General features: G+C 35.7%; 1 protein-coding gene across 3 annotated transcripts; it reads right to left on the bottom strand.

The window, feature by feature from the left end:
- Positions 1 to 708: 708 nt before the first annotated feature.
- On the bottom strand, positions 709 to 12,002 carry smyd1b (SET and MYND domain containing 1b). 3 transcript variants are annotated; one of them, XM_055161746.1, is made up of 10 exons: positions 11,881 to 12,002; positions 10,886 to 11,062; positions 9,686 to 9,899; positions 7,878 to 8,008; positions 7,717 to 7,755; positions 5,921 to 6,116; positions 3,989 to 4,081; positions 2,832 to 2,995; positions 2,139 to 2,307; positions 709 to 981 (listed from the first exon to the last, which is right to left on the bottom strand). In XM_055161746.1, exons 1-10 carry the CDS (start codon positions 12,000 to 12,002, stop codon positions 817 to 819), a joined length of 1,470 nt encoding a protein of 489 aa, XP_055017721.1. In that variant the 3' UTR covers positions 709 to 816. The 3 variants fall into 3 exon arrangements, with proteins under 3 accessions (XP_055017721.1, XP_055017723.1, XP_055017722.1); XM_055161748.1 differs by lacking the exon at positions 3,989 to 4,081; XM_055161747.1 differs by lacking the exon at positions 7,717 to 7,755.
- Between the last annotated feature and the right edge of the window lie 769 nt (positions 12,003 to 12,771).

Raw genomic sequence — 12,771 nt, 5'->3', positions numbered from 1 at the left:
ACACATATTTAATTGATCAAATACACGGGATAATACTACTCCCTACTGTGGAGCATTCCAGGTAAAGTCAGTGCACCTTTAAGCGGAGGTGGGACCAAGTCTTTGTTTTGCAAGTCTCAAGTAAGTCTCAAGACTTTGACCTCAAGTCCGGATCAAGTCCCAAGTCCAATACAGGCAAGTCCAAGTCGAGTCTCCAGTCTCTGGCCCATAAGTCCAAGTCCAGTCTAAGTTGTCCGTTTTGAGCTTCAAGTCATTTCAAGTCTTTAAACTAAAGTACCAAATATAGCTCAGAGTTTTGCAATTTAAATGAATTTTAAGATCAACTATACTTAAAAACAATCATAATATATTTCTATATGAGTATTTATAGAGTATATAAGAGTTGTAGAAATGCACATTTTTCCTTTTTAAATGTCTTGACAAGCTCTTAGTGTGAATCATTAGTCAGAATAAAACAAATTCAGATTTAAAAGTGCTTCTCAGGTCTTCTCAAGTCAAGTCCCAAGTCTTAGTCCATTTAATCAAGTCAAGTCTCAAGTCTTAAAAATAGTGACCCAAGTCTGATTCGAGTCCATGTCAAGACTTGCAAGTCCCCATCTTTGCCTTTAAGTAAATGTACTACTACCCACCTTTGACTAAAAATACTGATAAAACTGGTGGATATTAACACAAAACATAAATGAATGAAAAGAACAAGTGCAGTTTAAATGTGAAGTCACATAATTTATTAAAAGTTATATTACAAAAAGTGAACAGTTGGACATGCTTAGACCATTAGGCAAGCAGAAAAGTGTAAACAAAATGGCAAAGAGTGGCTTATTTTCTCCGGTGGAACAAGTTTTTGATGCCTTCCTCCACAGACTTGGGTTCATTCATCATGGTCATGGGTCTGTTCTTCAGAGCGGCCTCTCTCATGCTGTAGTACACGTATTCATTCTCCTTAAACATCCTCAGCTCCATCTCCGTCTGCATCCTCATTTCCTGTGGACAAGCCAAAGGGACACATGAACATTTGGGGTTTGCAGGAAATGATCAGATTAAATTTTTACGTTTTCTAAAACATGAACTGTTGCCACTTTTAAACTTTTGTAACCTTTATAGTTTGGCTAGATTTTGGAATCCGTGTATCATTTGTTCGTTTGTTTTTCAATATAAAACCAAAAATAAGAAGACAAAAAAACAACTATTTTCTTTTTCATTTGTCTCCAAAACCAAAATGAAAAAAAAAACATGGATGATTTCTTTTTTCAGTTTTTGATTTTGTGTATAAGCGAATAATGGAAAAAATGGATAACGGCTGTTTCCCGTTTCCATGACATAAACTGCAATGCCGGACTAAACCAGGACTGAACCAGGACTGAACTGGTCTGGTCCCGGTCTCAGTCCTGGTTTCAGTCCCAGTCTGGTACTGGTCTCAGTCCCAGTCTCAGTTTTGATGCTGTTCCTGGTCTCAGTCCCATTCTCAGTCTCGGTCTCAGTCCTCGTCTCAGTTCTGGCCTCAGTCCTGGTCTGATCTCAGTCTCTGTCCCGGTCTCAGTCATGGTCTGGTCCTGTTCTGATCCCGTTCTCAGTCACTGTCTCATTCCTGGTCCTGTTCCCAGTCTCAGTCCTAGTCTCAGTCCTGTTCTCAGTCCTGGTCTGGTCCTGATCTGGTTCTGGTCTCAGTCCCCGTATCAGTCCTGGTTTAGACCTGGTTCAGTCCTGCTTCAGTCCGGCATCTCAGTTTAAGTCACAAAAATGGGAAATGCTCGTTATCCGTTTTTTCCATTATTCATTTAAACACAAAATTGAAAACTGAAAAAACTCATTGTTATCAATTTTTTCATTTGGGTTTTGGAGACAAATAAAGAAGAATATAGTTGTTTTTTTCATTTTCTTATTTTTGGTTTTATCTTGAAAAACAAATAAACGAATGATACACAGATTTTTCAGTCAACCCTATCATTTATTTATACAAAACAAAAATCCACAAGATCTCTCCATATTTTGTTCATTATGAGTTCTACAGTACCCAAATATGTTATAAATCCATTTAATTGTTTGATTAACTTGTCGACTAAGATAATTAACAACCAGTTGAGCCTTGGTCTTGGTAAAATAAAAATAAAAAACACAGTATTCATGTAATAGGTTGTTACCTCGAGGTCCTTGGTGATGGGGTGTGTGGGTCCATGTGTGATCATTAGAATAGCATAGGCCTTGCAGATCATCCCATGTCCAGTTTCAATTTTCCCAGCCTGCCAGTGGTTCACTCCAGCTCGCATGGCAGCCATACCCAGAGCCGCATTGTTTGGGTGGTAGATTTTCCTAAACAAATTAAAGAAAATATACATGAATGAATATTAAAGTTAAATGTTATAAGTTCACTTTTGGACCTTCAAGCATCCTCATGGTATTGGTAAATGGTCACATTTTTATCTAGCGCTTCTTCACCTTCAAGGCACTCAAAGCACTTTACATCAAGGAACCACTCACCCATTCACAAACACATTTATACACACAGGGGAGAGTTGGATTGAGTCTCTTGGTCTCCCAATTGAGATACTGCCATGTATAAAGTATTTGATAAAACCTAATTCGTCTTGATTTCTGGGCTTATACAACTCCACAATTGCCACAGAAGGCATAAAAATCAAGACAGCTAGACTGATAAATCGATAAATAATCTTTTACTTCTTTAATTAACCTATGTGTTCAAAGTTATTTCGCCATATTTGTACAACATTTTCAAGATTAGTTGCATTTTCTAGATTCAAACTTTTTTTTTTAGCAATCTAACTAATAAAACAACTTGAGAGTATAAAAGATGTATTCATGCCTTCTGTACTTACATGTATCCGTCCACCATTTTGCGTGAGTATTCTGCAGCGTCTTCGTTGTACTGAAGGTAAGCCTGGACTTCACTCATCGTGCTCCACATTCTGATCAGATAGATGTGAGTGTCAGCCAAAATGGGCTCTGTTTTCTCAATAGTTTCCCTGCAGATTTTCACCACCTAAAATGCAACATATAGTGAGTTTATATATTTAAAGGTCCCATATTATAGAAAATTGACTTTTGTGAGCTTTTAGTCATGTTGAGTGTTTTTACCTAATCAAAAACGTACCCAGAGTTGTGTTTTGTTTCATTCACACATGTTTGAGTAACACTTTATTGTTAGTCTGTCTACACCTCCAAAGCTCTAAATGCTCTGTTCCACCTTGTGATGTCATGAAGAGGTAGTTTTTGGGTACCTTTTACCTTTTGTTCAGTAGAGATGGTCAATTTCAGGGTTGAAATTATTTGAATGATTCTAGTGAAGCTGTGTGGAGTATAAAAACACAGTGGAGCACTTCCTGTATTACCACATGACATCGTTAGGCTTTATGTTTGAGAAAGTTAAACATGTGTGAACAGAGGTGGCGCTACCATTAGGCAAAGTTGGTGCTTGTCTAGGGCCCCCAAACCTAGAGGGGCCCCCAACCAATTGCCCTCAGTGCCACTAATGGTCAAGGCCTCAGAGCAATTTGATTTTCTCTCAGTATGACATTAAATGAGAGTAGTTTACTTTTAAACAATAATCATAAGAAAAATAATAATCATATGTAATGAATGTAAACAAAAATGTAATTGTACTAGCAAAAAAATAAAACTACTTTCAGTTCTGGTTATCTTGTAGGCGACCGAACTAAAGACAAGTTTTCAATCCACCATAATTCAGATAAATAGAGATGTGCATGTCTCAAGACAGAAAAACAGACAATAAATACATTAAAAAAACAAAACAAAACAAAACAAAAAATGGTGCATTATAGTGAGGTCCCCAAACTCAAGTTCGCTTTGGGTCCCCAAATTTCTCACTCCGCTACTGCATGCGAATGAAACAAAACACAGCTCCAGGTATGTTTTTGATGAGGAAGCAACATTATAACATGGATCAGAAACTAGTGTAACACGAAAACTTTAAAAAGCCATATTATGTTTGTAGTGAAACTTGTATGTTCCCTACTTCATGATAGTCGCCTCTTAACCGAGCTTGGTCCATTTTCTCGAGCATTTGATAGCAGAAATCTGTGGCTTCTTTCACCTGTTCTTCTGTTGGCTGAAAGAAGAAAGTAAATTAGTTTCACTGGGGGCACATTAGTCAACACTGGGGGCAAGGTAGGTTAAGTGTCTTGCCCAAGGATACAGTAGATGAACACGCTATCAACTGAGCTAGTGTCATCCCGAATCAATTATAAACTACAGGAAAAAAATGTTTCATAGTTTTTTTTTTTGCAACTAAAACTAACTTTGCAATGCGTCTCTGCTGACTTAAAATGTCACAGGCATATTTGATGTTGTTTTGTGGCAACATCGATCAAACCATGTAATAAGTAATCTGAAACTGTTAAAATAGTTAATGCAATATGAAACTTAAACTGTCCTTTTACAAAACAACAGGATTGCTAATCAGTAATTTCCCTTATGGATTAAAAAAGTTTGTCTAAGTCTAAGCATTTTATTTTATTTATTGCAGATTGCATATTTTATTATTACCTTCACTAAAATGTAAATGTGATCAATATTTGCTTGGGGGTTGTATGTGATTTGGAGCACACACACTTCATCTCTAGGGACTTACTACAGTCACCAAAAATAGCCTCTACGTCTCAGATACCATTCTTGCCCTGTCAACCACGTCACTATTATGGTTCACACTTCCAAACACTCCACATACAACTAAACCAGGAACTAAACCAGGTCTACATCAGGGCTAAACCAAGTCTACATCAAAACTAGACAGGGCTGGAACAAGAGAGAACTAAACTAAGAAACCAAGAGAGAACACAGACTAAATCTCTCCTAAGCCCTGTTAGCACAAAACACAGAAGTTATATTAAATGGATTATTGAGAGCTTGTTGCAGCTCCAAGCCTCCAGTTCTGACTTGTTTTGTGTGTTTTCATTTATTTTGCGGGCTGTCTTGATTCCTGCTGTGGGAGCCCTGATCCGTGATTGGTGGGTTACATCTATCACACCTGCCAATCCTGCCTCACCTCCAGCCTCCTCCCCCTATTTAAGGAAATTGCCAGCATTTGTTTGGGGCTGCTGGGCATGACCAATCTGCTGTTTTGTGTGTTTCAGTGTGTCTCGTTCGTGTCAGTCACTCTTTTTTGTATTAGTACGTGCCTGACTTTGTTCGTTGTGTTGAGACACTTGTTTAGTTTAGTTCTGTTTTGTGCCTTTTTTATTTTGTCACTCCATTCAGTTTGTGAGTTTATGTGATTTTACTTTGGGGCACTTGTGTTTTAGTTTTGTTGTGTGTCCCTTAGTTTAATCACTCATTTTTATAGACCCGTGTGACCCGGTTTTTTTTGTGTTTGTTTCAGGTTATTTTCTGTATATATTTTAGCCTGTTTTGTTAATTAACCTTTTACATTCCTGTTAATCAAACATTAGTTAATTTATTCCATTCTCCATCTTGGTTCTTTTGTTGAGCTGGGTCATAACAGAGTTATAAGACATGTTATAATGTTGTGTCCTCATCAAAAACATACCTGATTCACACATGTTTGAGTAACCCTTTATTATTAGTTTGTTAACATCTCTAAAGCTCAAAATGCTCTGTTCCACACTGCAATGTCATGAAGCTGTAGTGCTCAAGTTGACAACTACATTTTACCTTTTGTTCAGTAGAGGTTGGTAGTTCCAGGGCTAAAATCATCCAAATCATTCTAGTGAAGGTGTATGGAGTTTAAAAACACAGTGGAGCACTTCTGTATTACCACATGACATTACAAGGTGGACCAGAATGTTTTCAAGAACTCAGAAAGAATTTGTGTGTTAAATGTGAGAATGAAACAAAACACAACTCCAGGTCTGTTTGTGATGAGGAAACAACATTATCACATTGAAGAAAATAACATAATATTGCATCTTAAATGCACATTGATGCTAACCTTGACTCCATCCACTTCTCGTCCTCCCAACTTTATATCGTCTTTGGTGTGGTTTGTGCAGTGTTCACACGTGCAGTCGAAGAAGTACTGCACTTTCAACAGTCTCTTTCTTTCCTCGGATAAGTTGATATAGTCCACATAGGCCACAGTCAGCTCCTCCCCCTCTGCGATTTTCCCCAAAGCGCGCAACTCAATCCTGAATAAGAACACATGAATTACATCTCACACATTAATACTATAGCATACACTCAAAGCTGAATTAGTGTTGATACTAATGTTTTTGCAGGTGAAATATACTTTCTTAGAGTGTGTCCTTAATTTCAGTCAATGCAGCTGTCATTCAAGCCAAAAAGTGGACATAACAAGATGAGCTTATACAGTGTGTGCTACTAAAAACACTGAAACGCCTATTGAAAAAAAATCAACAAAATATTTCTAATTAGATTAAAATAGACAGATAAGCAGTGGTACTTTACTTAAATCATTTTTCAACTAGATACTCTTTACTTTTACTTCACTATATCTGAGAGTGGGTATCTGGACTGAAAAGTAAAAGTATTTTAGTATAGAGTATAGTATAGTATTGACCTGCTGAAAAGGCTGCGGGGTTTATTTTTAACAAATTTGCAATTTGAACAAACTAAAATATACAAGTACTAATAAAAACAGTGAGGAAAAAAGATTTAGTCAACTGTTTCTATTGAACACAATTCACAAATTTGCAAAAAAAAAACCAAACACTTAAAATGTTTTACTTTCAAGTACTTTAATACTTTTACTTGAGTAGATTTTTTCATGTGATACATTTACTCCTACTTTTTCTTCGTTTTGATATCTGTGCTTTCACTTACGTAACAAAATAAAGCACTTCCATCCACCACTACAGATAAGATGTTGGTAATTAATTTCATTTCCATGTATATATTGGCTATTAAAATGACCTTATTGTTTCTATAATTACTCATGGAACAGGGTTTAGTTTCTGTTAAAAGCCAAAAAGTCCTTCTCAAACCATACACATATGAAATGCGTTGGAACGTGAAAAGGTTCAATGAAACCACAAAAAATGTCAGCCAAGTTGCATCTTGTTTCATCATTTTTGGCTTAAATAGAACAAAATTACATTAGTTCTAAACACATAAAAGCACAGGTAGTTTAGCATCTTTACACTTATGTTATTTTGATAATACACTTCAGAACAAGGGTCGGGGGTGACACGAAGAAAACACAAAACTATGAAAACTGACGCTACTGTTTAAAATATGTTAGAGATTGTTATTCATACAATATAATGTGATCATATTACACATTATAGGAACTACACACTACTATCCAGTTATGCAGTTTACTACGAGTATGTGGAGTGAGTGAGGTAAGACGTTAATGTTACTACTATGTACACCTAAAGTTAAAACTGTACGGTTGCTAAGTAGGGGTGGGCAATATTGACAAAAATGAATATGCCAAATATATCTCAAAGGCAAATTTCTGATGATATTTTAAGAATGTTTTAGGAATGTACTGTAATGTGCGTGTCAAAAATGTGGATTAACCATAAAATTAACCATAAATGTTGCTTATTTGGAAGATTATACAAGCAATTTTGGATCATTTTATGTTTTAATAATTTCCTTTTGTTGTCAATTTTAAACATTTTCATTATAGACGATGCACTTTATGTTGTAATTTATGACAACAACAATTGCGATACTATCCATTTTCGATACATATCTCCCACCTCTGTTGCTAAGGTTGCTCTAAATCAGTATAAACACATTTCTGTTGAGGTAACGCACCTCTGTTGAGAATGATATAAAGTATTCACAGCCGATTGACTGAAAGATAAACAGGAAGCAGTTTACACCAATCACAGACTTAACAGACAAGAAGACAAAAAACAAAGACAGACTTGAGCTCATTAGCACTTTAAACCGTGTATTGAGCTTAAAATACTCACTTTCCGTGGTTGAGAATGACCGTGCAGTTGGGCCAGCAGTCGTGATTCACCAGACACAGGTTTGGGAACAGGCCCACCCCCACGGCCTGAAGACCCCTCTGATCGCTCACCGTGAAGCCATTACAGTTAATCTGAAAGCAAAAGAGAGAAATATGGTTATAATTTGAACTTTTTCGCTCCCATCATAGTAGTATAGATGTTGTTAGAAATGTTTCAGTCAAAGTACAGTACTGTAAACCCAAACATTCAGTGTAATTAAACAGATTAAGTTGTGTATACTCCAAGTTTTAGAAATAGTCCTACTAATTTAATCATGTCAAGTTGCTGTAACTTGTTCTTCTTTTTGAGTAATTTAACCAATATTTTTTTTATTCAAGGGTTATCAAAAGGTACAAGTCCAACCATCCAACCTTTTCAGTTCTGCAAGATTGTGACTTTTAAGTTCATTAACTTAATAATTGAGGTAATGGATTAACTCAAAATTCTGGTAATTTATTCGAGTTTACAGTGAGGTAATTGATGAAATGCAAGATGAATAAGAAAAAATTACATAGTGCTTCTTCAGATCAGAGTCATATTTTTACACACTTTACATTAATATAAACTAGTTTATTTACTTAAAATATTTATTTATTTTCAGTAAGTAGATGGGAAAATATCTTTCTTAATTCATTTAAATCGGGTCAATTCAAAGCACTTTTTATTTTAAGTCTGCTACAAATATTTACTTTCAATTAAAATTATTTAGCTGGGAAAAGATGATGTAATACTTTAATTTAACCATGTCAGCTATTAATTCAGTTGAGTGTATTTCTATTCACACCTAATATAGCGTTTACACAGAGGCAACAGCTGACAGAGGCCTGTTATTGCAGCTGTCAGTCAGAGCTATTGTTCTCAGTCATGTGTTGCTACTCCACTGTGTGAGTAGTAACAGACACTCTATTTATAGAGTTTATACTGAAGCCTATAACTTTACGTATTTGTAAAAGTGAAATGAAATTCAAGTTTTCATTGAATGCCACTGAAAAATGTTGGAAGTATATTCAATTGTGAGTTGCAGAGATTAGTAACTTGATTTGCAATTTGTTTTCAAATCCAGATTAATTTCAGAAAGGGCACCTCCAGGAGCATGAACATTTGAGAGAAGATTGAAATATTACCTGCTAAGTTAAAACACAAAAAGAGTGTTGTAAATAATGATGAATAATGTTTTTATGACATCATAATGCTAAACTATTCAGATTGCAATTTAGATTTGGTTGATCCTCCTGGTGAATTGGCCAACATTATCTTTTTTTTACAGTTTTATTTATACATTTCAATAGCATTTTTTTTTACTGCAAGTTTAAAATCATAGACTGTATAAATGGACATTGCGTTTCAAATGGGAAGTGTCAGGGCACGCTTCCGGGTCCACTGACTCTGGCTTCAATTGACTTTCTATTGAAAAATGACTACTCCAATTTTGCCTCTATAACTGCTTGCCTTGATGAGCTTCATTTGACTGGAGCTGAACACTATGGGTGACGTCACACTCCCTTAGTCCACGTCTTTATAAAGTTTGTGTTTCAGATCTAAAAAGCTGTAAAATCTCTACAATTATAACTCCCATAACTTACATTTTGGTGTGACCCGATATTTAATTTCTGAGACTAAATTAAGATGTGTTGGCACTTAAATAACTGAACAATTCATGCTGCTGACCACCAGTTTGTAGCATTTCCGATATGAAGATAGCATTTACTAGACAACCAAAGTTAAAACTATAGAGTACAGATCCCTGGTGTAAGAATATAAAAACCCACCACTCCAAATATGTGTGAGATGACGTCTATTGTGTGCTGCTTGCTGTTGCGGGGCCAGTAGTCCAGGAAGTTATGGATGTCCACTTTGAACTCTTTGAGCTCATCTTCTGGCATGTCAGTGATATGGTCCTCCAGCTCGTCCAGCGTGGTCAGCTGCATATCAGACACTTTACTGCCATCTTTGTCCAAACGCCACATGATCCGAGCCACCAGACTAAAACACAAGCAAATGAACCCGTGTGATTTCAAGGCTCATTTTCAAGACTTACTTATCTGATCTGATGTTGACAGGATAGCATTTGTTTGTCTGACTTTGCTGCACATCAATTTCCCTGCACATCAATAATGAAGTTCAAAGTTGAAAGTTCAATTACAACATGTGTAGAGATGTAAACTTTGATAAGATAGGTGGAGTGAAGGGGATTTCTCTCTATTAGATAAAACACCTCATCAATAAAATCATTCATTGGGTTGTGCTTTTATCTTCCAGGTATTTCTTGTGAAAATATTAATACCATAGACTGTAATTGTAACGGAAATAGCCTGCAGACCTAACATTCTCTGGTCCGATAACAATTGTTCATTTGCAATTATTTTTTCAGAGTGGTTGACTTTTCTTTGTTATCTGTCTATTTTTTCTTTTCCAGTTTATTATAATCATGAATGAAGCTCTAGTAAGTTGAATTTCCTTCAGAAATAAATTATATATACTCTGCAGAGAAAAATGGGAAAAATGTTGACATTAAATAAAAAAAATTTGAAAAAATTGTGCAGTTTTTCTTTTAAATATTTAAGTTGAACCAAAACAGTTAATTACATTTTTTATTGGATAAAAAAAAAAAAAACTCATTTAACACTAAATATTCAAATAGAAAATATTATTATATAATTATATATTATATTTAGTTTATGTTCAAAATTATTTTTTAGCTCTGTATTGAAATGGATGCCCATGTAATCCTTCAGTCGTCCAGGCATGGTCCATAACAAAAGAAAAAAAGAATTCTATCTACTCAACAAAACAAAAACAAACAAATTTAAAAAAAAAAAACAAAAAAAACAAAAAAACAGAATTTATTTTTCTATTGCTATAAAACAAATGAATATTTATCTTTCAAGACTCATCAAGATTGTGACCCCCTCACATTCTCCTCTCATACACTGTCTCTTATAAAAACACAAAGTGAAGTCTCTGCTCACCGGATGCTCTCATTGGGTGCTTTGCCGTAGGCCTTGATAGCAGCACATTCCTGCTTGTGTTCGGTCCACCCGGCTCTCTGGCAGGTTCTGTCACAGTAATGGGCGAATTTGCACTGGCCACATCTTTGGAGCTTGTCTTGTCTTCGGAAACAACTGTGACAGATGCGCTCTGCAAGGCTGAAGAAACAAAATGTACAGACACTTATGCTGAGAAAATAAAACACAAAACCTGGAAGAAACAGTTCATCAGGTTGATCCACATAAAAATTAAAAAAAGGTTGTATTTTAGTTTAGATAGATAGACTTTAAAGCAGGGGTGTCCAAACTTTTTTCATCAAGGGCCACATATCTAAACACAGATAAAGCAGAGGGCCGATCGAGGGCCGTAGACTGGAGCTCAGTACAGTGAATAAATGAAATTTGTGCATGTTTAACACATTAGAATGAACCATCATCCACCATCGTCTTTATTCACGCTTAAAGATCCTTAAAATCACACACTAAATATTAAATATTAGCTTTATCAAGGTAGATTTTCAGAAAACTTGCAGTAAAAAAATATTTTAATTTGATGCAAGGTAATTTGGGCCATTTCACCTGGAAGTCTGAGGGCCAAGAAAAAATTGTCTGAGGGCCACATTTGGCCCCCGGGCCATAGTTTGGACATGCCTGCTTTAAAGGATTAGAAATGCATGCTTACTTAGATAAATCAATCAATATGCCTTTATGCATATTATTATCAAGAAAATACTGACCATGGTTCCTGGTAATTGGCCGTTTTCATGGGTTAGGTTTATAATTATTTAAATTTTACCATGAAATAACATATAATGACAGATCTGCTCTTTTTAAACGAGTTTATGAGTTATGCAACTACCATGAAATCACTTATCACATATCACATATACATATACATATATTAATTTTTTCTTGTTTCTAACTGACATAGAAAGCTCTTGTGGACTTTAAAAGAGTTAAAGTAAAAGTATTCTTACGTATCAAATACAACAGCTGCAATGCTTTGCTCGGAAAAGACAACATCTCCAGCCCAGAATTCTTTGGTAGCCCTGAGCCCTCTGCCTTTTCCTGGTGAATCAAATATCTCCACTGTGTCCATGATGCCTGAAACCTAGATAGTTCCAAATGAATGAGAAAAGTTTTATGGAAGTCCTCTCTTTGCCCTTTCAGTCCCTTACAAATGACAACTGCTCACTCCACACCCAGGGGTACTAAAATAGCTCTGTCACCTCTTGGCAGTACCATGACACACAAGCAAGGTTAGGGAACACTTAAATACTAGCTCTCTTATACGCAATTTTTACTTTTCTATAATACGTTTTAATAGCCACAAACATTTTTATAAGCTTCTTTTTTTATTCAAGTTTAAATCTAATAACAATTTGAAGTTTTAAATGTATCACAAATGACCCCCCTATACTAAATGAAGGTGGTATGTACCCAGGCCCTTTTGGTTATTTTTGTCTCTCAGTTGCTGCTGTCTGTCAAGAGCCACTGGTGACGTTGAACAGCTGCGAGAAGTTTGGCGAGAAGAGATTTGTGTTATCAGACTCTGCTCCACTCTTCTGGTGCCTTCTCCAAGGTGCTCTCGGCTTCCCATTGCAAAATAGCATTTAGAAATAGAACCGTGAATAGAAAGTTGTAAGGTCATTTGCGAACGGAGGTGTGGCTAGGTCTAAGCAGCCATAGGGCAAAAGTTAGTAAACCATTATACCACCATTGTAAAAATAATAATAATAATAAATCACAAAAACAGACCCTTTTCATTGTGGACTCTATCTGAATGCTGTTTTTGCTGATTAATTAACCAAAAATACCAATTAATAGTAAAATAATAATCACCATACAAACAGTAGTGGTCTGAATAT

This window comes from Boleophthalmus pectinirostris, unplaced genomic scaffold (assembly GCF_026225935.1).
Source record: "Boleophthalmus pectinirostris isolate CB_2022bp ecotype Guang Dong unplaced genomic scaffold, ASM2622593v1 HiC_scaffold_4, whole genome shotgun sequence".
NCBI lineage: Eukaryota > Metazoa > Chordata > Actinopteri > Gobiiformes > Gobiidae > Boleophthalmus > Boleophthalmus pectinirostris.
The sequence above is the reverse complement of the archived record's forward strand: the minus strand, read 5'-3'. Positions and strand labels throughout refer to the sequence as shown.